At 37.0% G+C, this 27,571-nt stretch overlaps 1 protein-coding gene across 1 annotated transcript in view; it reads right to left on the bottom strand.

The window, feature by feature from the left end:
- The window catches only part of Vps60 (vacuolar protein sorting 60), a 156,531-nt gene that overhangs the window by 13,521 nt on the left and 115,439 nt on the right, over positions 1–27,571 (bottom strand). Inside the window, exon 6 of the mRNA XM_090413210.1 lies at positions 8,592–8,700. Within this exon, the coding sequence (XP_090269336.1) occupies positions 8,592–8,700 (109 nt within the window). The remainder of the gene's footprint in view (positions 1–8,591; positions 8,701–27,571) is intronic.

The raw sequence follows: 27,571 nt of genomic DNA, 5'->3' as shown, positions 1-27,571 counted from the left end.
ATCTGCCTCTGATACCCAGGTCTCACTGAGGCTGCAATGTATTCACCGAGGCAACAAACTCTACCCCTTTGATTCTCCTGGCATTTGTGTACAGACATAATAAATTAGGTACGTGCTTTTTTTTTGTACACTCACTTCTGTAGTCTATGTAACCCAAATGGCCAACTTGCAGATCTCTGTTCTTATCTAATGCCTTACTTATGCAGACATCTTTGCACATATGTAAAAAGTACAAACACACACACGCAAATTTATTCTTTCCTCAATCATTTCCATGATAATGCACATTCCAATCATTAACACAGTTACATAACATGGTTGCTCTTACACAGAGGTTCTCACAATTACCCCGATAATCATAATCAGTTTCTCTGACTCTGTGTTATGTCTCAAACCAATTCATAATTTCTCAAGACTCCTGATATCCAAACACATTCAAGTATAGGCCATTCTTCTTATACAAATCCAGTCTTCTTTCAGGCACACTCAACACATCCAAAAACTAGCATCCATTCCTTCTCAACAGCCTAAAGCTCAAATAATTTTCAATCATAGCCCTACTTCTTAATTTCTATCATATCTATGCAACATACTAACAATTTTCACTCTCAGTTCTTCCAACAATCCATTCACATGCTTTCTCTATCTCTCTCTTTTTTTTTTTTTTTTTTTTGTCTACACATGAAAGACCACAAGACCTATAAGCACGCCAGTGCCAAATGTGAGCAAGAGGAATAGAAGAAAGAAGAAGTCTGTTCACATTTTCTTTGAACAGTTCAGTGATTAATGCTTTTTGACGAGAGTATAGAAATAATAGTGACCAATTCAGCAGAGCACTGTCCATGAAAGTATCTGTAGAAGAGGCACAAGACAGAAACTGAACGTTTCTGTCTTGTGCCTCTTGTGAGAGAGGGATTGAGAATCCTGTGAGAGGGATTGAAAATCCTGTGAGAGAGGGATTGAAGTGGGTCTGTGAAAGATGGGTCATTAATTAGCCATATTGCCCTCTTCTGGATAGAATTGAGCAATCTTAGAGAGGATTTTGGTGCACCACCCCAAATATGGGAGCAATATTCCATGGCTGGGCAGATTTGGGCTTTGTATAGAGTTAGCAGTTGTGAAGGTGTTGAAGTTAATGTCTTGTGCAAAAATAGTACACCAAGTTTTTTGGCAGCTGCAGAAGCTATAGCTGAAATGTGGTTGTGGCAGAAAAGATCTGAGATGGAGGTCAGTCCAAGAAGAGAAATCTGATCTTGTTTGGATATCGCAGTATTACTGAAGGTAAGGGGAAGGGATGCAAGCTCTTTCTTGTGATCAATCAGACAGGACTGAATTTAGGTGGCATTGAAGTTTACAAAGTTGTCCTTGCCCCATTAGGATATAGCTAGAAGATCTGAGTTCAGGTACCTGATTGTGGTAGATCTTGAGGACTCTTGAATGAAAGAGTCAGGTTTAGGTTTGTTGAATGAAAAGGAGGAATGGACTGTACTGTTATCGGCAAAACTATGGATAGGAATGGAAGTCTGTAAGAGCAGGGTGTTTATATACAAGAGGAAGAGAGTGGGTGAAAGAACAGAACCTTGGAGTGCTCATGTTGGTGGGTAAATCCGAGGAGAGTAAGCCGTCCACCATGACATGTAGTGAGTGACCAGTAAGAAAGTTGGTGATCCAGTTGCAGAGTAGGGAAGGGTGACCATAGGATAGTAGTTTGGTGGGTAGGCCCTTGTGCCAAACTCAATCAAATGCCTTTGAAATGTTGAGGGCAACCATGCTAGTTTCTCGAAATTTCTCCATGGCATGAATCCATAGGTGGGTGGTGAAAGCAAGAAGCCAAACTGCTGGTCACTGATTAGTTGGTATGTCTCTAGATGGTTCAAGGGTTGATTGTTGATGACCTCCATAATTTTTGAGAGAACAGAAGCGAGAGCAATTGGACAGTAGTTCGTTGGTTGACTATTATCACCTTTCTTTGGGATGGGCTGGATGTGGACCCATCATACTGAACTATTAACTATTATATAGCTATTAACTATTCATATCAACTAGAGTAATCATCTCTTTTACTTTACTTTTGCATTTTCCAATTGCATTTCTTATATTTTTGCTCAAAGTAAACTTGAAGTGATAAGCAAGTGATCCAAATGGCATGTTTTAGGATGGAATTTGCCAAATCAAATAGCATTATCCTTTTTTTTTTATAATTGACTTTATCTACTTGATTATCATTATGCAATATCCTACCTGACTCAGTGCTCTGTTGGTTCTCATTTGGCTGCTTGCTTTTTTGTCCTTCTTATGTTCCTTTAAGTGGCTCTCAATTTTTTTTTGTAATTCATGCATCATCTGTTTAACAATCAGTCTTAAATTTGTGACTAATTTTTAATTATTTAAAGTCAGAGAAATTGTATATTTGTATATACATATTTCCCATATACAAGTAGTGAAAATGTGTATCACCTTATTAATTTATGTAGATCAGAGACAGATGTTGAAAGTTTTTTCACCATCTTTAACTATAAATTAAAGATGCAAGAAATTATATTCTTGGTTTAATTCTTTATCCAAGTGTAAGCAAGCAAAGCTTGCATGTGAAGTATTTAGAATAATTCAATATTTAGAGTAATCCAGAGTAATTTAATAAGAAGGTGATACACTTTTTCACTACTTATATATGAGAAATATGACTTCTGCATTATTCGAACCTTGGTATCCCCCTTCTGAGTCTCGCTCCCACTGATATAGTTTTCCACAGATGTGGAACCTGCTGAAATGATTTCGATCACTATATTCCATTAGATGCTTGCCTATGGTATACCCTCTACTGGCATCACCCTGAGTAGGGCCCTGCAGTGGATGCTTTTCCTTGAGAAATAAGTGGTTTTATAGGGTGAGCCTGTCACTGAGTAGAACCACTGCTGAGTATGATCCTTTGGGTCATATTCAGCAGTGGTTCCTTATATAATTTTGTATGATGTAAGGAACATGATCTGAGAGACCTGATTTACCAAAATTGTTAAATTTAATGCATTGCTTATTATTATTATGAGCGACTCCAAGGAGTCTTTAGACTCATCGAGGGAGGCCCTAAACATCATATCCATCACAACTATTCGACAATCACACAGTATCTATCATACTTTGCCTTGAACTCATTTACTGTCATAGCATCCACAACAGACTCTGGCAGCTTATTCCATTCATTCACCACTCTAAAAGTAAAAAACCCAGCTCTAACACCCTTACTAACCACACTCTTGTCCAGCTTCCATGGATGTCCCCTAGTCCTCCCACCACCACCAGTCCTGTTCTCAAAATTATGTTTTCTTTTTTTTCTTTTGGAATGGAATTGTGCATCCAGTTTCACTAATATAAGAGATAAGGTCAAGTTACAGGTGCAATAGATTCGATATACCTGAGGGTAGGTCGGGGAGATCCTTGGAGTAGTTGAAGACTTTTTTTATTTTTTTTATTTTATAGGTGGTTTAAAAAGTAGCATTAAAATTGTAGTGGTGAAGAATTGTATTGATTTTCTGTGATAACCTTTTAATGTATGGAATAGCTATGGTTTTACTGTGATCTTCATTATTTGCATTCTTTTTGTGAAGTTTTATGGAGAATTTTATTGATCATATTTTTGCTATAGCCACTGTTTATAAATGTATTGCTAATAATTTGTAATTCTTGTTTAAGAGCTTGCTCATTAGAGCAAATTGTTATATCTCTGTTTCTGGAAGATGTTAATGACTCCAAGTTTTTGTGAAGGGCAGTGGTAAGACTTAGCATGTATGTGTAAGGCTTGCAGTAGACAGTGAAGGATAGACTTCTGTGTGACCAGTGTATCCGGAAAAGGAAATGAGTTTTGATTCTCAATTTCAGTGGTAAATTGTATGCACTCATGTTGTTTGTTCGGGTGCTTAAAGTTTGGCAGTCATGTGGTCAGATGACAAAAACATAGTCAATGTATCTAAGCTAAACTGTAGATTGTAAAGTAAATGAATCTAGAGCACATTGCTGAAAAGTTTTCATACAAAAGTTAGCAATTGTGGGGGGTGGGGGGGAATAGTGGTGAGCTCATGACTATACTTTTTTTTTGTAGATAAAAATTATTTTGCCACAAGTAACTGGAATGTAGTACATGGGCAAAGAGAGCCATAACATCAGGTGGAAATTTGTTCTGTAAGAGAAGAATTGTGTGACTAATTGAGACATTTGTGAAAAGGTCAGAAACATCAAAACTAACTAATAAATCATCTTTGTCAAACATTATGTTTTTAATTTTGTTTATGAAGTGTTGTGTGTTCTTTTATATAGGAGGGGAGAATGACCTACCAATTGCTTGATTGTTGACGCTAATTTCTTGGCTAGATAATCATCAGATGAATTGGAACATTATATTTGTGAACTTTGGGAAGCCCATAAATTCTGGGAGAGCAAGTACAATATGGTAACAGTTTTCTTAACAGTGTCCAATGGCCAAGAAGTTACAGATTTAAGTGCTGCTATCAGAGACTAATTGATTCATTTAATGAAGGTAAACATCTGTTTAAGAAGACCATAGCATTATCTTTGTCAGACTTTGTTATTACTATATTCTTATTAGCTTTTAATGACTGAAGGTCACAAGTTATATTTTGGTGAGATTGCTACATATGGCTTTCATATTATTCAAAACATCAGGTTTCAAAATTAATTTTATCAGCTTTAGTACTTGGGAGAAATTTAATGCCTATTTCAATGTGGTATATAACATCCAGTTTATTAACAATTCCAGGTGCTACCGCGAAGTTTATTAAGTAGCGAAATAGAGATATTTAGCCATATAGAGAATGAGGTCCCAGATCATATTACTGGGATGTTACTCAAGCAGAGAAGAAACTTTTATTAGCATTCCCCATACTGTGTAGTTGCCAGATCAACTTATATTATTAACCCTTAGGAAGAGTTCAAGTTAATTTGAATGTCCCAAAAATATCAACTAAATAAAAGTTAATCCTAAACAAATAAATAAATAAAAAAAAGCTTTACCACCCAGAAAACTGCTAAGCATACAACCAATGATTTTAAAGGAGAAAATCGGCATCATGGTTGGAGAAACACTTTCCAGATGTTACCCCAATCACTAAAGCTCATGCTTTGTCTTGTCAAAGACACAGCATAAGTGAAGTATTTCATTCATTATGGCCACCATGGCATTCTCTTGTCTTCCACTACTTCGCATAACAATGAAAATATCAGAATTGTAGAATTTATAAAAAATGTTATCAGAATTTAAGAAGTCAGTTAAGGATTGAAGGTAGATAAATTGCAGGAGATTTCAGGATCCAAATGAATATCTGGATTGGAATGAACCACAGTAACACAAGCATTGGGTTAGAAGCTTCAGTTACCTTCATGTATCTTTTTGCTCTTGATAATGAAACTTAAAAAAAGATTCCTGGTGGAAAGAAGTTAAGGAATTTTTAGAGGGCAGCTAATATAAAAAGTTGGTAATTAAACTCAGACAAGAAGTGTTTCAGAAAAATTTGGATAAAAGCATGAAGGTAATAATAATAATGGTCAGTGCCTGTTAGATTTATCAGGGGTTTAAACTGAAGATGAGTTAGTCTCATATGGAGATGGAAGAGTTTTTTCATCCTGCAAAACATGTAATTAACAGACATAATACACTGACCTCGCAGCCTAGTCGCTTTGGCTGTAAATCCAAATCAACCAATGAACCTGAGATTTATGCTTGGGACACAAACTATTCATTACTAACAACCCTGCTTGTAAAGCATAAACAATACATAAAAAGTCTTGTTGATCAGTATAAGAATGAGTACCTCACTGCAAAGGAAAAGATAAAAATTTTAGCCATCTAGTATTACTATGTATTACTAAAAGCAAAATAGTTAGTGGTTTGTATAGTGTCTGTTACATGTCCTTCCTATCATCGTATCAACACATCGATGGTCCGATTCTAAAACCACATGGGCTAAGTGTCATTTGAGTGAAAATATTGGAATAATTTGTGGCACCCTGAGGTGCCATGCTGCACAGTTTTGGAACCACTGGACTAGAGGATGATGGTGGACAGAGAACTGAAGTTCAGAGGGCATATTGCAAAAGTTGGTAAAATAGCTCAAAGGATTACTTGGATGTTGAAAAACATGCTAATGAGTAGAGATAGGAAAGTTATTATTCCTCTTCATAAGGCTATGATTCGGTAGCATCTTGATTACTGTGCACAGATTTGGTCACCGAAGTTTCTTGGGGATCAGGGGATGGTAGAGTGGATTCAGAGATGAGTGACCAAGATAGTGATGAGTCTGTGGAATGCTCCTTATGAATATAGGTTGAAGGTATACATGTGGGTGGCAAAGTTTGGGTGATAGGTGGGAAAGAGGAGAAATAATAGAAACTTATAAAATATTAAAGGGATTTTATAAAATTGATGCAAAAGAAATTTTTCAATGTATGATAAATAGAGAACTACAGGTTATCCATGGAAATTGTGTAGGGGGGGGACAAGATTTTTTGCATGGGAAGTGGTGGAATAGATTGCCAGAATTAGTTGTGAGTGTCCTGACAGTTAATGAGTTTAAGGAGAGGCACGATAGTTTTTGTGTGTACAAACATTAGTGTGGGTCTTCCACGATAAGTCTCCAGACTCCATGGAGATACCATATAATAATACATACATACATACAAGGTGTTTCAAAATTATGTATACACACTTTAAAAATTTATATTTCATGAACTACATACACAATTTAAATGTTCTTTATCATTACATTTTAAAGCAAAGAGATAGACATTTTTTTCACAACAAAGTAATTTTGTTTTATTTTTCAGATACATGAAAATCTATGGAGAATATTCACTTATGTATTGAACAATGAAAGGCATGTTTCTCAAGATGAGGCTACATTTAAACTTAATAGACATGTAAATCATCACTTCACTCTTCAGAAGGATTATCTACCTTGGATCTCTCTCTCTGTGTGGAACAACTGGACCTTATTGATTCAATGGTACCATTAATAGTGAATATTTAGAGATACATTGTTGTTTTCTCAAAAAAGATGGTGTATCCCAAAATTATCATACAGCAGTGCAGGATTATCTCGACAATGAAATTCCTGATATGACTGGATAAGTCGTGAAAGGAGTGCTTTTGAATATCCTCCAAGATCTCCAGATCTCACACTTTATTCTTTATGGATGAAATGCGGATGATAATACAACAAACAGGAAACAGAAAAAATTTCGCCTGCTTAGTTGGTGAGAGATGCAACTCATGTATTAATAATGATGGTGGGCATTTTGAACATTTAACAAAATATATGTTATTGTGAAAAAACTGTACCTCTTAGCTTTAAAATGTGATATAGAAAATTAAAATTGTGTATGTTGTTTGTGAAGTATAAATTTTTGTAATTTTGAAATACCCAGTATATATGTGTGTGTGTGTGTGTGTGTGTGTGTGTGTGTGTGTGTGTGTGTGTGTGTGTGTGTGTGTGTTACAAGTAAAGTGTGAAAAGCAGGCATTCTATAGAATACCTAGGCGTTTTATTTGGCAAAGTATGAAATGTCTGTTTGTTTTTAAATATTTTACATTCTTTCCCTAGGCATTGTATAGAATGACAAATACTATTTCGGATATATTTTCATTTTAGAGTTTCAAATTTTGCCGCCATGGGAGGTTAGGTTAGGATTTGAAGTTTTAAATTATGCCACCATGGGAAGGTTAGGTTAGCATAGGTTAGGTTAGGTGCTGGCGGTTGTTATGAGTGTGACAGACGATGGTTTTTACCGACTTTGAACTGCTGAAGGAATTTTAAACCAACTCTAAGCCAGATCACAATTCACTTTATGTCTCAAGGACTTACTGAGAGTTGGAGACATTCTGGAATGGCATTTTGAATTGCACTTAACTGCCTTTTTCATACAAAAGCACTTCAAATTTCGTCACTTGGACTTGCAAGTACACCTCACGAGCCCTTCGCTGCTACCCGTGGACTGAGGGGAAGCAGCTGCCCGGAGAGCTATTTCATGGTCAGGAACGTCTTCAACTCTCAGTAAGTCCTTGAGACATAAAGTGAATTGTGATCTGGCATAGAGTTAGTTTACAATTCCTTCAGTAGTTCCAAGTTGGTAAAAACCATCGTCTGTCACACTCATAACAACTGCCAGCACATAACCTAGGAAAAATATGTAAAATATTAAAAAAAACAGACATTTTATACTTTGCCAAAAAACGCCTAGGCATTCTATAGAATGCCTGCTTTTTACACTTTGCCGTAACATATATATATATATATATATATATATATATATATATATATAAAACTGACATATTTAGTGTTTTGAAAGTGTATTAGCATAATTTGAAATATTAAAAGACATTATAAAGATTCATGTCAAATTCCATATATGTATCCTCAATGGATGTACAGGATACTATGATAGTAGAACATGAGAGTTTACATTACTAATATTGGTAATTCCTACCAATAATTTTCTTCAAATTAGTTCCTATCTGTCAGGATTATAATTTTTTTTTTTTCCTAATTTCTAATAAATAAGAAAATCAAATACTAAAATCTTACCTGCTTGTAAATCCTCATCATCTAATTCTGGCATTCCATAACTTCGTCCAAGTGCCTCTTGCACTTCACCTGCTTGTTCCATCATATCTTCTAAATCATCTTGTAAATTCTAAATTAGATAAAGTACCAAGAAACTCTCCTCATCTTATAAATAATGCATAATGCAAGAATAAAAGTAGGATAAAAATTTAAAACCTAAGCTACAATAAAATATACATTTAATTGTTGGATGAAAAACAATCAAAAAGTTTACTTCATTAATTTCCATTTACTTGTGAGAACTGTTTATGTGGATTGTGTTTGCTTTGATTTTGTCTGTTTTCAAGTTTTTGCAGGTAAATGCAACTATTGAACTACAGTGAAATAAAACTGCAATTGGGAAGAGCAAGTTCATCAACATAAAATCCATAAAACAAATTCTCCCACTAGTGCAGACAACAAAAGTGGCAAGAAGCAATACTAATCCTGTATTACTCTTGCATAATATACTAGTGCAGTATTTCTCAACCTGTGGTCCGCGACGATGGGACAAGTGGTCCGCAGGCAGACTTAAATTAATTAAATAAATATATATTTTTCAATTATCTAAACAAATTAAAATTGAATAAGTAAGTAAAAATTATTGAAATCAAATGAAGACATCAAAAAACAACAACAAATATCGTCAGAATGTTCAAAGACAGAAGCAATAAAACTATATTGTTGTTCACTTCACCCTTTTTATTATTCGTCATTCTGCCGCTAAATTTGTAGCGGCAGAATGACAATAATAAAAGAGGGGTGAAGTGAACAATAATGTAGTTTTATTGCTTCCGCCTTCCCTTGCTGTTTTGTCAGATTTGAAGTGAACATGTGTTATCCACATTTCAACCAATGGGTTGTTGTTTATTGATTTTTATTATTGAAGGTTTCCCTCCTTCAACCAAGGCTCAGTATATCTTGAGAAGTGCTAAGTGATACTTGGACAAAGTGTGTCCTGAGTTAACCCCAGTATTATATATTTATATATTTTTCGGAAACATTTTAATAATAGAAAAGTGGCTTAGAACTAGGACTTTCAAAGTCCTAGTTCTAAGTGATGCTAACCTTAATTGTGATACAAATAAACAGGTGATGCTAACCCTAATTGTGATACAGGTGTTGTAATGGCAAGTAAATCTGATACTATTAAAGAAGAAACAAGCAGTTCAAAGAAAAAATACAGTAGGAAATATAACAGTTCATATTTGAAATTCGGGTTTACTTGGTGTGGAGATGAAAGTGAACAGAAACCTCAATGTGTTTTGTGTTATGAAGTGTTGTCGAACAAGTGCATGAAACCTGCGAAACTCCAATGACATTTAGAAACTAAACATTGTGATGTGAAAAATAAGCCAATTGAATTTTTTCAGCAACGCATAGGGATATCAAACCATGGGAAAGATATAGTTTTTTCGGCCATGGATTCCATTAATAGCAAGGCACTAAGAAGCATCTTATCTCTTAAGTTTGTGCATAGCAAAAACTGGGAAACCTCATTCTATCGGAGAAAATTTGCTACTTCCAGCTATAAAAGATGTGGTAAAAACAATGTTTGGCAACAAGTTACTAAAAGATGTTGATTTGATTCCTCTTTCAAATGATGCTGTTGGTCACAGAATTAATGATATGGCAGCTGACATAGAATCTCAGTTAATCGAAAGAGTTAAGAAGAGCCCTTATTATGCGTCACAAATAGACGAGACTACTGATGTTACAAGTGATGCGCAGTTATGCTATGTAAGATATGTGCATGATAACAGTCATGATGATATTCTGTTTTGCAGAACTTTGCCATCCCGAACAACTAGAGAAGAAATATTTCACACTCTCAATAATTACATAATACACAAAGGGATCCAGCGGGAAAAATGTATAGGCTTCTGTTCGGATGGAGCTCGCAGCCTTACAGGCAGGCATAGTGTGGTTGTTTCTATGGTCAAGGAAGTAGCTCCGGATATGAGTTGGGTACATTATTTAATACATAGGGAAGCGTTAGCCTCCAAAGGTAAAGCCATATGCGAGATGAAAAATATCTGTAAAAGAAATACGATGCAAAAAGTGGCCATCTATGAGACAGTGGCTGAAGACACACTGAGAAAGGGAAAGCATTGTCAATTACTGAACTGCCCTCTTCTGAAGAGCATCAAGAATTTTTGAAGAGGTTTTAGGTGTATCACTCTCAAATGTCAGAGCAGTAATCCAAATTTCAGCAGATCTGGGATTTGTACAGTAGTTGGAGAGGTGAAAAATGATGTCTTCAGTAAAAAAAATTATAACAAGTTTTTTGGAAACTGAATATGCTACTAACGTTATGTTATTAACAGCTAGTAGTAAGTATCACTCCAAGAAGAGAGATCTGATTTTAAATGTTAAGCTGAGTGCTATGAAATCTAAGGGGAGAAAAAAAAAGGTCTTTTTTTTTCAGGGTAAAAAAATATATCTCATCTCATCTTCTTTATACCCTCTTTTACCTTGCGGTGTCAAGGGTCCATTGATCATCGGACCTCAATCCGTTTACAGGATAAGGTGGTCAGCCCTATGCCCCGGTATATCCTATGGCCTGTAGTGTTAAGTTCTCAAGGCCAGTTTGTCTGCTTTGCGGGATGAAAAACCCCAGAATAAACTGGGGGAAAAACCCTGCTGTCCACGCCCAAGACTGGCTAACTTGGCTATGGCTGAGGAAGATCCTTCAGCTCCTCATGTCGCCGACGGGAATCGAACCTAGGACACTCCTTCCCCAGGCATATGGTTGCGAGGCACATAACCACTAGGCTAACCGTGCGGACTAAAAAAATATATATATATATAAAATTGTGTTTTGGACAAAATTGAGTTTTGGAAGCACTGACAGTGACTAGGTTGTTATCACCTCATTGAAGGATAGTATGGAAACCAGTGTTTAGGACACTTGTTATAGATGATTTTGAAGCCTTAGATGTTTCTGAATGTTGCAAAGTTTGCCACATCATAAGTAGGATGCATGCAGAGTGTCATCATCATCAAAACTGTAGATGGGATTTGAAGTCAATGAGAGAAGGATGTATATGAGGAAGAGAGTGGTTAAAATACAGAGCAACAAAGAACACCTGCATTAGACATAAAAAGTGAAGAGAAAACACCCTCCACCATTCCACATAAGATGGGCCACTACAGGCTGGTGATGTGCAATATACAGCCTCTCCCAGTCAAGGCTACACTGTTTGGAGACCTGCCTTCTTGTGGTGTGGCCTGTTTCTGCTAAACGGGCTTTGACATGAGTAAGTCTTCCTGCTGCAAAGGAATACCCTCCCAGCTGGAAAATGCCAACTAGTGGTAGATGACTTCCATCACCCAGTGAAATACCACCACTTTGCTTATTGGGGACTTGAAGCAATTACTGTCATGTTTGGTTCCTAGCACAATGGTTCCGGTTTCTCCTCACCACCAGCCTTCAACATGCAGCATGAGTAATACCATTCAAGGACATGTCAAACGTACTGCAGGGATCCAGTACCCCACCCTCCATCTTTGAGGATACAGAACTAAAGCATTTCACAGGATGACCACCAGTTAGAGTACAAGATTGAACAGGATGGTAACACGTCTTTTAGGAGGCATCCTGATCAACTGGTGCATAATTTTGCTTCCAACTACACTGCCAGCTTGTGCCTGGAGGGAGGCTGTGTAATGGTATGAGGGTGCACTGTCAAGGCCACACTGTTTGAAGACCTGGATGCTCTCTGTATGAGTGACATGTTCAAAAATATTTTCTCCCACTGCAAGTTTCCCCTTCTCTTTTTGTAACATTAAACATGAAACTAAGCCTAAATAAATATGGCATCTGCAGTTAAACTAAAAAGTAAACCTCTTGCCAAAATTAAAAAAAAAAAAAAAACCTCAAAAATCACAACAAAAAAAATCTTTAATATTCACTTCATCAACATTTGTGGCATCAACAGTAACTTAAATGACATGAATCATCTTCAATCATCCAAATCTGATGTTCTGACTGAACTTCAAATTTCTACTAAATTAACCACAGCTTATCTTAACTGTCCAAATTACACCCTAAAAATTAATTCTGTTGCTTAATTTTTTTTTTGCCACATTTTGTTGCATTTATTTGCTGCCTCCACTTCTCCCAATTCTGAAAATCATTCTGACCTCTTTGAGTTCCTATCATGGAAGCTCGATTTCATTCTGTCAAAATTTTCAAACAGTCATCCTTCTTGGTGATTTTAATGTCCACAATTCTAATTGGCTCCCTTTTTCAAATTTCATTAACCAAGCTGGAAAAGAGGTAAGCCATAATAGATCATTCATCTCCATACTAGAATTTCCAACAAATCCAGGAGTCTACAAGATTTTGTTTGATTGTGGCAAACCATACTATGGCCAGACAGCTAAATCCATCCTTTTATGCATGGAAGAACACAAAGAGACATTTCCTACAACAGAACCAGGGCCAGCGCTCTCCTCTCTCTAGCCACATTCTCTTCTCTATCAACTCGGATGAAGGCCGCCAACACCTCGTAGACTGGCCACAAACTTCTAATATCTATGTGTGCTATGATGAACTTGAAAGAAGAATAATTGAATCTAGAGAAATATCGCTTGATTCATCTCATATTAAAAACAGCCTTAGCTACAATACTTCTGATGCACGCAAGTTAGGCATTTTTGTGATAACTGAAATTTTTTCTTCTGGGTAAAACTGCAGCTGAAGCTATTGTTATGCTTTGTCAAGCCTTTTAAGGATGACACTTTAAGTAAAACACGGGTCTACAAACAATTTCCTGTTTCAAAAATGGGGACATGTCAGTTGAAAACCAACCACGATTCTGCCGACCTTCGATAAACAAAAATGATGAAAACATCGAAAAAGTTTGCTAGGCAATGAATGAAGATCATCAAAAGACCACTGAGCAAGTTTCTGAAGAGATCAATTTGTCATGGAGTTCATGCCAGTGAATTTTAACAGAAGTTTCGCAAATGAAATGTGGTCCACTAAATTTGTGCTTCGTTCGCTCGCATCAAAAAAAAAAAAAAATTTGTGTGCCCGATCACTCTCCATGTGACTTTTTTTATTCCCATGGATAAAGCATACCATGAAAGGGTAGCAATTCGTTGATGTGGATGAAGTGAAAGAAAAGTCACTGGAGACTATAAACAGTATTCCAGTTGAACAGTTCCAGACCTGTTTTCAGCAGTGGAAAAAATGTTGGGACAAGTGCACTAACTCACATGGAGAGTACTTTGAAGGAGACTAGAATATTGTATCCTTTAATAATTTTTTTTTTTTAAATAATTCCGGTTATTTTTGGGGATCCTCTAGCACATTGTAAGTTACCACTGTGGTTGTGACCACAACATAGTCATCACTATATCATCAAAATATGATTTAACATCTAAGAGTGTAATCAAATTCTCTGATGCAGAACTGTTCTGTTCTGTACATCTAGGTTTTAATTTGTACTTCTATTTTTGTTAGTCCATCGCTCTGAAGATGCATTCACATTCTCATTTCGTGATTATATTTGAAATACTGCAAGGTGTTTTGTTGTTGCAGCAACATTATTAATTCCAAGAAATTACAAATGGCAATATCATTGTCAACTCCATGTTTTAAAAAATGTCCTAGAGGAAAGCCTAACCATCTCATTAAATATTTTACTGTCATTAATATGCTAAATTAGAAATTTAAAAGTTGTAATTTTAAAATAAATATCTGTTTGCTATTTTACTTTTAGTTTGGTTTGAAATAATTGTGTATTATCAAAAAACTGTAAGAACTTTTTTTTTTCCTAAAATAAAATACATGCTAAGAAATTATGAAAATGTGAGAGTGGGGGTAGGGGAAACAAATTTCTTTTACAGAAATGGGGAATTTTATTAATTAACTTAAGGAATTCACAACGTACACTAGAATATAAATTAAATTAAACTTTAATATATATCTCCAATATTTCGGCAATGTCACGTTGCCATCTTCAAAGGAACTTAAAATAAAGACACGTGCACGCAGGCACTACACACAGTAAATGAGAATGAAGCAAGAAAGCTATTGTTTCTCCTAAAAGTCCTGATGGTGCCCCCTAGCGGGCTATGTAGGTATTCTTGGCTGCTGGACTGAAGGTCTCCTGATGTACGTCTCCCAAATTTGGGAGGTCAAGGGTATGACAATGCAGCAAATATGAAAGGGAAAAAAATATGGGCTCCAAAATTTCCTTTTGAACAAAAATCCTCGAGCTTTTTACATGCCATGTGCTGCTCATACTCTAAATTTAATTATTAATGATACAGCCAAAGTATATGCAGATACAATTAGTTTCTTTGCAATTATTCAAGAAATATACAATTTCTTTTCATTCTCTTACAAATATTGGGAAATCCTTTTAAAGTTCATAAAAATTTTAATATTGAAACAGCCATCAAAAACGCGATGGGAAAGTAAAATTAATGCAATCCGCCTTCTACAATATCAGTTAGGAGAAATTTACAATGCACTTTTTGAAATTTTTAATAATGAAAATTTTAATAAAGAAACTCAGCATGAAGCATAAACATTATGTGCTAAAATAAAGGACTAAAAATTTATTTGCTCTCTTATAACTGGGCATGATTTACTTAACAGAATAAACCCTGTGAGTAAAATGCTTCAAGACAAAAATATGAACATTACACTTTTATCGAAAACTTAAAAATATTCTTACAAGAGTATCGATCAGATACAAATTTTAAAGAAGTTCTAAAACGGCAAAAGAACTGAGTGAAGAGGTGGATGGAGAACAAGAATTTAAAACTGGTACGGAAGTCCAACGACGAAAGAAGACACAACAATTTGACTACGAGCATCATGACGAAACGCCACAATCGCCAGAAGATAAATTTAGAGTAAACGTGTTTTATACACTTCTAAACGTTGCAATGTGTTCGTTAATAGAACGTTTTGAACAATTAAAAACATATTATGATAATTTCAATTTCTTGTATAGATTACTACAAATTAATAACGAAGATTTACGAAAAAATTGTGACGATTTAGAGATTCTCTTAAAGGAGACAATAAAGACGTAAATGCAATAGAACTATATGACGAGTTATGTGCTTTACGGGATATTTTTCGGAAGGATAATTTAAATATTCAAAACCCTTTCGATATTCTTAATTTTATTGTACCCAATAATTGGTCTTTCCCTAACTTTTCAATTACTTTAAGAATACTATTAACTTTACCTGTTAGTTTAGTGAGCGGTGAACGTTGCTTTACCAAGTTGAAATTGATTAAAACCCACTTAAGAACAAGTATGTCACAAAAAAAAAAAAAGGCTTGTTAGTTTGGCATTAATAGCTATTGAAAATTATATATATGCAGAATTAGACGTTAAGACCATTATTTCTAATTTTATGAATATGAAATCAAAAACCCTAAAATTTTAATTTAAAAAAATTTCAAGTACATTTATGTAATTTAATTTATTTTCTGTTATTCTGTAAAGATGTTAGTTTTTGAATACTTATATTAAATGTTCTAATTATTTCTGAATTCTTTCCTTATTTTCTCATCTATCTTGAGTTTCTTTTATTTTCCTAAAAGATAGTTTCACTTACAAAAATTATTAAAAAATTTTTACAAGTTACTAGAAACTTGTAAAATGCAAGAATTTTTTAAACTTTAATTCAAATAAATTTTACTTTAATTAACATTCATTTTAATTTTGTTAGCGATTCGTTTTGGTGAGAAGGCTATAATCCCTGTATCATTATATATTCAACAATTAAAGTGAAGTGGCTTTATCAAAATTTGCTTTAACTTTTGAGAATTTTTTGAATATACGGGTTTTTAACGATTATCCGGCCTAGTCAACACCCCCGGTTCATTACATTTAGCGAACCAACGTGCGGCTGTTCTGTCAAAATTTATTTAAGAAATTTCAAATAATTTAAATTTTTATTATCATAAAAGAACCACACACGCCCGGATCGTTACAGGGGCACTTAGATAGACATTGCATGTGGGCAGCAAAGACCCTAGTGCCGGCTCTGGGTCTAGCTTTGGTGAGAACACAAGCTACATCCATCTAATATTGTTGGAAATGTAGTTTGGAAGGTAGCGGATCCCGCATTCAATCTGTATCGTTATATCCTCGGCCGGTATTTTTCTGGGAGCAATGGCAAAGTTGTGGCCACATGAAAGAGCAATGAGTGGTGAAAGCTTCAACGTAACTGAAGAAAGGGTTGACTACAGTGTTCCAACCAAAATGATCCAGATTGAACATGGTATCCGTCACCTTCCAAACCACATCGCCAACAATATTAGACTGGATGTAGCTTGTGTTCTCACCAAAGCAAGACCACCAAAAACCGACATATCCAATAGTGAATATAAAGCTCTGAAGGATATGAAGGAAAACAAAGAAATAGTAATCGCCAAAAGCGGATAAGGGAAACGCCACTGTAGTACTCAACCAAACAGACTATACAGGTAAGCTTAATGCTCTGTTATTAGATCAGGCTACTTACCTCCCGTTGGTGGGATTGAATACAATCACAACAACTCAAAAATCAGAAAACTCCATAGGCTCCTTAAGAAGGTCACTTCTTGGCCTGTAGAAGTTACTATTATTATTATTCAGGCCTCCACGGAGTCAAAACACTCATCGTAGAGGTCCTTTCTAAGAAACACAAGTCTATCAAGACTCATCGAGGGAGGTCCCTCCTAGGAAACACAAAGTCTATCATACCACTCCTTAAATGCATTGACGTTCTCGCTCTCACCACTCCATCAGGCAATGCATGGAGGGCGGCTGAACCATGGAAAGAAACCACTCCTCACCCTCTTTCTCACAATTTCCTTTTGTAACTTCCAGGGATGGCCACTTGTCATGACTCCTTCCTGAGGTTCAACCAAGCGAAAGAACTCCCCATTGTCAACCCTGTAACCACCTCTCAACAGTTTAAAAGTCTCAATCATATCACCTCTCCTTCTATCCTCATAACTAACACTGTACAGTCCCGACACCATCTTTGTTATCCGCCTTTGTACCCTTTCCACAGTTAATTTATCCCCTTCAAATCCTGGGAACCAGATCTGAGAACAATAGTCTAAGTGTGGTCTGATCAGAGTCTTATATAACGGAATGATAACCATTTTATCCCTGCAGGTCAATGTCCTTCTCATTATTGCAGCAATCCTCTGTGTTACCTTTACAACCTTTGCAATATGTCCCTTAAATTTCAAGTTTCTATCAATCATCAAACCCAGATCTATTGTCTCCCCTACTTCCTCCAGTTTAACTCCTCCCATAGAGTATGCAGAGTTCCATCGATGTGTCCCAAACCTCAAGACCTTACATTTTGCTGCAATTAACTGACATCCCCATTCATTTGCCCATCTATCTAGCTTATTCAAATCTTCTTGCAGGGCTACCACATCTGCACTATTACTAATAACCCTTCCCAGCTTCGCATCATCCACAAACCGAATATCCCCTTGCAATCCACGGACAATGTCATTGATATAAAGGTTAAACAATATAGGTCCCAGTACTGAGCCCTGTGGAACCCCACTTGTAACCTTCTGCCTCCTTGAAACTGCTCCACCATACACAACTCTCTGATATCTATCAGACAGCCAATCCTGAATCCAGACCCATGTGCTGCAACTTGAATATCAGCTTATCATGTGGCACCCTGTCAAATGCCTTCGCTGTCTAAGAAAATTGCAGTATATGCCTTTGCCTCATCTAATGCTCTTGTAACTTTATCATAAAAGGCTAGCATATTGCTAAAACAAGAGCGCCCTTTCACAAATCCATGCTGACTCTCACTGATAACATTACCCTCATCTGTCCAATGCTGTATATGGTCCCTCACTACTTTCTCCAAGATCTTACTAACTACTGATGACACACAAACTGGCTTATAATTAGACACTTCCTGTCTGCTACCACCCTTATGCAATGGCACTATCTTACCTTCCTTCCATTCCATAGGCACCTTTCCCGCAGCCAGACTTTCATTGAAAAGCCAGGTCAAGGGCACTCTCAGTTCCTTAGCACATTCTCTCAAAACTTGTGGCGAAATACCATCCTGTCCCACAGCTTTACTAACATCCAGAGTACTCGGTATGTGGAACACTCTCCCCTCCTGCACCTCTAAACCTGCTCTATCCCTCTAGTATTCAAATTGATTCCTCCAGGATGAAATACTCCAATAAAGTGTTCATTTAACAATTCCACTATGTCCTCTGCATCAGTCACTCTATTCCCATTTTTATCCCACAATGTCATTCTTCCACAGCCATTTCTCCTCCTACTGGCCACATAACTAAAAAATTCCCCAGGATTTTCCATGGATCTAAGTGCCAATCTTTTCTCATATTCCAGTTTCGCCATCCTTACCATACTAGTGACTCTTCTAGCCTGTGTCTTATATTCTTCATGCATCTTCTCTTCACCTGTCTCCTTATATCTCTTCCATAGCCTCTTTTTCGCATGTAGTTCCTGTTTAATATTGTTTGTCATCCACTTTACTCCAAAGTGTGTCCTCTTCTTCACTCGTGGAATACAGCTTACCATTGCTGCTAACAAATATTCCTTCACAATTTCCCAAGCACTAATGATATCCCGGACTACCAATTCCTCCCTCCACGAAACTTCCTCAAGTTGACATCTAAGACTATTATAATCACCTGCTTTATAATTCCACATACGTTCCCTTCTCTTTGATACTCCTGCATGTCTATTCATTTTCCAAGTCAAAACCATATGGTCACTCTCTCCAACTGGTGGGAGAGATGTTATCTCAGTTATTATCAGCTCTTCTGATGCTATATCCAAATCCAAAACTCTTGAACCTCTTGTTCCCTCTGTTACATGTTGCCTATGACATTTGTCCCTCAAGAATTCTAGAAATTCCATTCCCTTATTGTTACATGCATCTTCCTTTCTCCCATCTATACTGCTGTAGTTAAAATCTCCCATAACAATCATTCTTCTTGCACTTGCCATGCTCAACTGTCTAAACATTTCCTGGTCCCCACCCTCTGTGTTCCTTGGTCTGTAGTAACACCCCCACTAAACACCCTGTCTTGCCCACCTCCACCTCACACCATATGCTTTCAAAATCATTAGTGTCACAGCCTTCCAAAGCCTCCCCTCTTAGAGGACATAGGTCGTCACTTATCATAAGCAGTACTCCACCACCACCATGCTTTCCCTTCCTATCCTGCTGAAAAATGCTGTACCCAGCAACTTCTATTCCTGTTATTATATCCTGTTCTGTCAACCATGTCTCTGTGATCCCAATAATCTTTGGCCAGGCTGATGCTATCAGTGCCACCAATTCCTCTCCCTTATTCCGAATACCCTGGCATTGGTATAAAGCATAAAAATGCCATTGTTTCTATACCCAGCATTATCCCCTCTAGACTCCACTGGGCTCAGCGTTACCTGATGTCGTCCCCCTTCTTCCAAGTACCCATTCCCACAAGAGGCCATCCCTACTACCATCCACACCGACTCAATCAGAACAGCAATCTCTTCAGATTCCTACATCCTTCCTCATTCAAATGCAGGCGGTCTCTCACATACAATTCCTCTCTGCTCTCAAGTGCACTCCAAGCATCCACATATTCAAATCCTCTCTTCTGACACATTCTCGCTATTATGCCATTTAATATCACCGCTCTTCTGCTCAGCTCAACATTATAATACCTAGGCAACACACACTATCTTTCCTCCCTGTGTCTTCTTTCATACAGCCTCAAGCAAGAATCTCATATCTCTCGCTTCCCTATTTACACCACCACTCAAGTCATTTGTTCCCACCATCACAATCATCTCATCCACCCTTTCACTTCTCTTAATTGCCATAGCCACACTTTCTATTGTTCCTCCTGGCAAACACTCCTCACGCATCCTATCTTGAACACCACGGATCATCGAGTCCCCCATACATTACACCTCTTACCACCATATTCCTCGATTGCTCACATGCATCCCTCACTCTCTCTTGTAACAGTTTCTCTCTGCGCTCCCATACCTTCCTGACATCACTCTATCTCTAGTCCCTGTGCTCCCTTGCATTCCTTCTCTCCTGCTGTTTCCATTCTTTCCTCTTCTATCATTCCTATATCTGACACTCATTCCCTCTCTTCCACTTATTCTATTCTCACCTCTTCTATCATTCATACAACTCTCTCTCATTCCCTCTCTTCCTCTGTTCCCATTCTCTCCTCTTCTATAACTCCCATAATTCTCTCTCATTCCCTCTCTTATACTGTTCCTATTGTCTCTTCTTCTGCCATTCCCATAACTCTCTCTCAATTCCTCTCCTCTACTATTGTTCCTATTCTCTCCTCTTCTCTCATTCCCATAACTCTCTCTCACTCCTCCTCTGATTCGCCCTGCATTCGTCTCTTCCATTCGCTTAATTTCATCTTTCACACTTCTCATCTCATTCTCCAGACATTCCACCTGCTCTTTCAGCTCATCTATCTCTCCCTCTGTAAGCCAGCCATTCTTGTTTGCCATTCATCCTCCCAATTGAGACTATCTCCTAAAACTTCAGAATCATTCAACCTTTCCATACTCCCCACTCTTATTATTTTATTCATACTTCTCTCGGCCTCTATCATACCCGTCATCTCTCTACGTGGAGAATCTCCCGTCTCTGACTCAACGAGGTCAGTTATGGTCATTTCTAAATAACCAAGTTCCTCCCATTGCCTGCATTTTGCACATATACATTTTCCCCCTTCTTTCTCCTGACACATATACAATTGCCAGGACGCATACATTCCGCAAGTCACGCATGCTACAAAATCCCATATGATATCGCACAAAATGGAGTCCTTTAATAGGGGGAACTTGGGACTTGGCGATATTCCATTTGTAATTTTAACTGTCGCTGCCGCCATTATTTAAAATAGAGTCGCTAATTAGTGTCAAAAAATAAATGCTAAATAAGTACAAACAATTTCAAACAGAACATTGAAGTACACTAGATATAAATAAATAAAATGAAATAACTAAATAATGAAAACTTATCCTTTGTCTTGTCTTCCATCGTTATGCATTCGATTCCGACCCCGTCTTCTCGGTAACCAAAATACACAATATCGCGACAACTAACTTCAAAAAAAAAAAAAAACCACTGGCGGATACTCGTATTCCAGAAAACAACTTAGCACTACAAAAACAAAGAAAAAAACTGACTATTCACCACAGCTCAAATTCCCTGCCACGTGCTACGGCGATTCTAGCACCACTCAATTACAACAAATTACTGCTAACAAATTAAAACCATTTAACTCTATATCCCCCCCCCACTCGTATATATGGACTCTCAAAAATACATAAAAGAAAATGTGCCATTACGTCCCATAGTGGATGGCATAGATTCCTCCACATACAAATTAGCTAAACATTTGGCCAAAGTGCTCACACACTATACTGGCAAAACACCATCACATATAAAAAAACTCAGCATAGAAAACCTTACACTCCAACATACTGACATAATGGTCAGTTTTGACGTCTCCTCTTTATTCACAAATGACCCACTCAAGGAAACCTTAGAGCTAATCCAAGCTAAATTTCCTCCCGATATCTCAGCTCTATTTCAGTTCACAATGAACTCAGACATTTCGTTTGGCAAAGAAAATTCTACAAATGAATAGAGGGGACAGTCATAGGTTCACCACTCTCCTCACCCTTGGCCAACTTCTTTATGGAGACTTTTGAAGAGAAAGCCGTAAACTCATCATCATCAAATTCCTAACATTTACCCTAAAGGGGTGAACAGGATATGATAGTATTACATGAAAAATTTACATCATTACTAACTTCCTACCTAAAATTTTCTGCCAAATCAATCTGTTACCTGTCAAAGCTACAACACTCTCATATCTTATATTTAAATATCTATCTTCTAAGGCACTTTTTACCATATCAATCACCTATATCTTGGTCTTCCTCTGGGTCTTTTTCCTGCAAACCTATGTTTGGCTAATCTTTCCTCGCACATTCTGTTTAAGTGACTATACTACCTGAGATTAGCTCTGCTAATGCATTCCTCAATGCTGACAATGTCAAGTTCTTTTCTAATATCCTCGTTTTTAATATGATATTGCCATTGATGTCATCTGTTCACGCCCCTAATCTTTCTAAGGACTCTCATATCTGCGGTCTCAAGTCTTTGACTTCTGACCAAGCTCTCAGATCCAAAAGTTAAAACTGGTTTGAACACTGTCTTGTATACAGCTAATTTAGTGTTCCAACTAATTTCTTTCTTATTCTATATGAATTTATTCAATTGACTTCCTACCAGAACAGCTTTGTTGATTCTGCTGTCTATTTCCATATTTAATTTACCATCTTCACTAAAAATCGTGCCTCAGTAGCTGAAATGTTTTACTTGTTCCACAGGTTCTCCATTCACAACACAGTTAATATTTTCAACAATTCTACCTATTTCCATTGTCTTTGTCTTTTTATTGCTGACCTTTATAACATATCTATTACAATAGTTATTCAATTTAGTCAGGGAATCTTGCAGACTTGTAGCAGATTTATTTAGAGGTATAACATCATCCGATCTGCATAAAGCAAAGAGCTGCGATTAACATCTCCAATTTTGATATCAGGTTTAATACCACTTTCTTTCATAATGTGATCCATATAGATAATGAATAACAGAGGGGATAATGTACGTCCTTGTCTCACACCAGATTTAACATTAAACCATCTTCCTGTACTTCCTTCTAACTGCTGACTTACAACTCAAATAAAGACTAAGTATTGCTTGATATAATGCCCTATTGACTGTAGTGTTTTGAATAGCTTCTCTCCTAGCACCTTGTCATATGCTTTTTCCAGATCTACAAAACTTAAATACAGATCTTTGTTATATTCCCATGACTTTTCAACTATTTGTCGTAAAGTGAATATCTGATCTTGACAGCCTCTATTTGGCCTGAATCCAGCTTGTTCCTCACTAAGTTTCTCTTCCACAATCCTTCTCAACCGTTTTTCAAGTATACTGGCATAAATCTTAACAGGAACACTCAGTAGAGAAATACCTTTGTAATTCTCACAATCAATTTTTTTTCAATCTTTTGATGCCTTTTTCTACTTCAAGTATGGATAGGTATTCCTGATTGCATGCCTGGTCAATGTTTTTTTATCACTATGCTGTCATCACTGCTAGTTTCATTTAGCAATTTTCAAAGTAATTACTCCATACTTCAAGGATATATTTTTCTCCAGTTTTCATATCACCTTTATCATCTCTAATTCCTTTTACAGTGCTCTTTCCTCCATTTCTGAGCTCTTCTTCAACAACCTCCAGAATATCTTGCCACCTTTCGGATATTTATTTTCTATGTTCTTACCAAAGTCTTCCCATGACTTTTGTTTAGCTAGTTTTACACTGTGTTTAGATTTCTTACATTTGTCTCTGTATTCTCTAAGAGCACAAGCTGACTTATTTGCCAGGAACTTTTGATATGCTTTCTTCTTTTCCTTCACTGCCTCTTTAACTTCCTGTGTCCACCAGGGAGTTTTGATTTTTCTATCCTTGCAGACAACCTCACCACAAGCCTCTCTGGCAGAATCAATCAAAGTTTTCTTCAGAGCTTGTCACTGAATCTCTAAGATTTGATTCCTGTTCTCAAACTCATTTTTTCTTGAATAATGTTTGTATATTTTAGTCTACAGTTCACATCTGAGAGGTGCTCAACTTTTATTTGTTTTAAAACTTTCTTAAATGTTCTTCTTTTCAATATGAAATTCAATTTCATCCTGCTTAAGACTAAATGGTGATCACTACCAATTTCAAATCCTCTGTACACTCTAGTGTCCTGCACCAGAGAGAAAACATCACTATCAACAATAATACAATAATATAGTCAATGAGACTTTTCTTATTCCTTGCCTCTTCTCTCCATATGAATTTGTGCACATTTTTATGTTGGTACATGGTGTTAATAATAACCAGTCCATGTCCTGAGCAGAAATCCAACAAGTATTTGCTATTATTATTAGCTTTGCTCTTATCTCCAAATTTTCCCCAAATATTTTTGTATGTCTGACTATCATTTCCTACTCTGCTATTTAGATCCCCAACAAGAACCAACTTTTCCTTTTCCATTGTGTCAGTTGCTTTTTCTAAAGCCTCAAAAAATTCCTCCACTTCTACCTTAGTAGAACCTTCTGTGGGACCATAGGCACAAATAAGTCACATTGTCCAGTTCCCCCATTCTGATATTTGCCCACATCACTCTACTTGAAATTGACTGCCATTCAAGAAGATTAACCTCGTATTTAGTATTGAATACTATGGCTACTCCTTCTTTTCCTTGATTGTCATTTCCTGAATATAACATTTTGTATTTATTGCTAAGAAAGAGCTCACCAGCTTTGGTCGTTTTTCTTTCAGTCACCCTTATTATGTCGATCTGGTACTTATCTAACTCCTCAGCTAGCTCCATTTCTTTGCCATTCAGGCTTCTTATGTTGATAGTACCGATCTTCTATTTTGGTGATATTGAGTTGGGGTGTGTTTTAGTATTTATTTCAGTAGCTGACTTTTCGCTGTTCACCCTGGTTCCCAGGCAAAAACAACGGGGACCTTGTTTAACCGGGCGACGCCCCAGTCGGCATGAAATTCTATCATGTTGTACCATCATATAATATTGTGGTTTAAACCAATAAGAATACAATTTGGTCGGCTAAATCCCAAATTGCAAGCCCATCCCTGTTCGTTCAGTATCCAGGTAGATACCTAACAGGGTGCACCATGAGAAGGTGAGGATTGGACATTAGATCAGAAGCCCTGGTTGGTTCGCCACATTCCTTTAAAGGCTATGTGGAGGTATCCTCTCAGTTATACAGCTTTGACCCTTTAAGAAACCCACAAAATCCAATCATATGGCTTCACTACATTGATGATATGTTCACTATCTGGCCACATGGCTCTGATACACTCCTCTCCTTCTTAACACACTTAAACAACCAACACCGCAGAATCAAGTTCACCCTGAAAAGAGGAAACAACAGCCACCCTTTCCTAGACACACTAGTCACCCGCCAGCCTATAAATTTAACCTTGGTTTTCTCCATTTATAGAAAACCCACCCATACAGGCAGATACATTCACCAACAATCACACCACCCACCCCTCACAACAATATGGAGTTATTGAGACACTATACAACAGGGCTAAACTAATCTGTTCAAATGACCACTGAACTAAATCACATCCTCAACATTTTCTCAGCCAATGGCCACCCACCCCCCCAAAAAAAATCCAAGAAATATTGAAACCAGTAAACCACAACCCTCTTCCACAAGAAGGATTACTCTAAATCCATCACCATTCCCTACATCCGAGGTACCTCGGAAAAAAATTATCAAAATCTTAAAAAAACATGACTTGACCTCTTGTTACAGACCATACAGAAAATTGGCATCCCTTATCTGCTCCACTATAGACCAACCACTTCCCCTAGACCTGCCTGGTGTATACCAGGTCCGCAGCTGTAAGCTGTCCTACTTTGGCCAAACAAGCAGGACAGCGAATATCAGAATTTCGGAACACAAGGACTACATCCGTTTTTAGCAGTATAGCCACTCAGTCTTGCAGACCATGCTCTGGATACATGCCACAGAATACGGTGGAAGAAAGCCACAATAATACACCATAGCAAGTTCAAATTTGAAAGACTTTTCATGGAATCAGCCTCAGCCCTAAGAAACATGCCAAACCTCAACTAACTTGGTTGCATGAGACTCTCCCAAATTTGGGAGACTTACATCAGGAGACCTTCAGCCCAACAGCCAAGAATACCTACATAGCCCGCTAGGGTGCACCAGCAGGACTTTTTAAGTTCCTTTGAGTATGGCAACGTGACATTGCCATCTTCAAAGGAATCTTCCAATATTTTCCAAAATATTGGAAATATATATTAAAGTTTAATTTAATTTATATTCTAGTGTACGTTGTGAATTCCTTAAGTTAATTAATAATCATGTATAACCAACGTATAAGCCTTTCCACGAGAAATGGGGAAGGGGATAGCTCTTTGAAAACCACTGTTGTATAGGTTCTCCATTCATGACACAAATGATATTCAATGTTCCTGCCTATTCTTAGTCTTTTTATTGCTGAATTGATACCAAATTTGTCACAGCAATTAATTTAGACAAGGAATCCAGCAGACTTGTACTTTATGCAGATAATGTTATACTCTCAAATAAAGTAAAGAGCTGACATTAACATGTTTGATTTTGATATCATGCCTACTGCCACTTTCCTCAACTTTGAGGCAAAAGTTGAGGCAGAGATGCCCGAGGAACAAGCAGGTTTTGGGAAAGGTAAGGGTACCAGAGATCACATCATTTCCCTTAAACAGATCATAGAAAAGTATAAAGAATTTAGACTCTCTATGGTAATGTTTCATAGACTACTCTAAAGCTTTTGACTGTGTTCAGCATGTGAAACTATGGGAAGTAATGAAAAGAATGAGTTTTCCTCAACACACTATCAGGTTGATAGTTAATATGTACAGTGAGTAAGAAGCCATGATTTAAAAAAAAAAAAGGTGTTGGATTAACGGCTTCATGTTGGAAAAGGAGTTAGGCAAGGATGCTTACTTTCTCCTCAATTGTTTAGTATTTATGCTGAGGACAACGTGCATGTAGTATTGGATAAACTCAAGACAGGAAGTAGGATAGGTGGTAGATTGATCAGTAATCTGAGGTATGCTGATGATACAATACCACTTTGTAATGACAAGGAAGAGCTAGAAGAAATTCTTGACAAAGTTAACGAGATTAGTAAGAACAGAAATCTTCAGCACAATCCTAGCAAGACAAAGATTATGGTTCTCAAAGGAAATACAGACAAGGAAACTCCTAGAAAACAAGCTTACCTTAATGGAGAAAGAATTGAGGATGTCACAAGTTCGAGTAGCT

This window comes from Typopeltis vanoorti, chromosome 23, assembly GCF_054136105.1.
Source record: "Typopeltis vanoorti isolate ZY-2024b chromosome 23, IOZ_Tvanoo_1.0, whole genome shotgun sequence".
Classification (NCBI taxonomy): domain Eukaryota; kingdom Metazoa; phylum Arthropoda; class Arachnida; order Uropygi; family Thelyphonidae; genus Typopeltis; species Typopeltis vanoorti.
The sequence above is the reverse complement of the archived record's forward strand: the minus strand, read 5'-3'. Positions and strand labels throughout refer to the sequence as shown.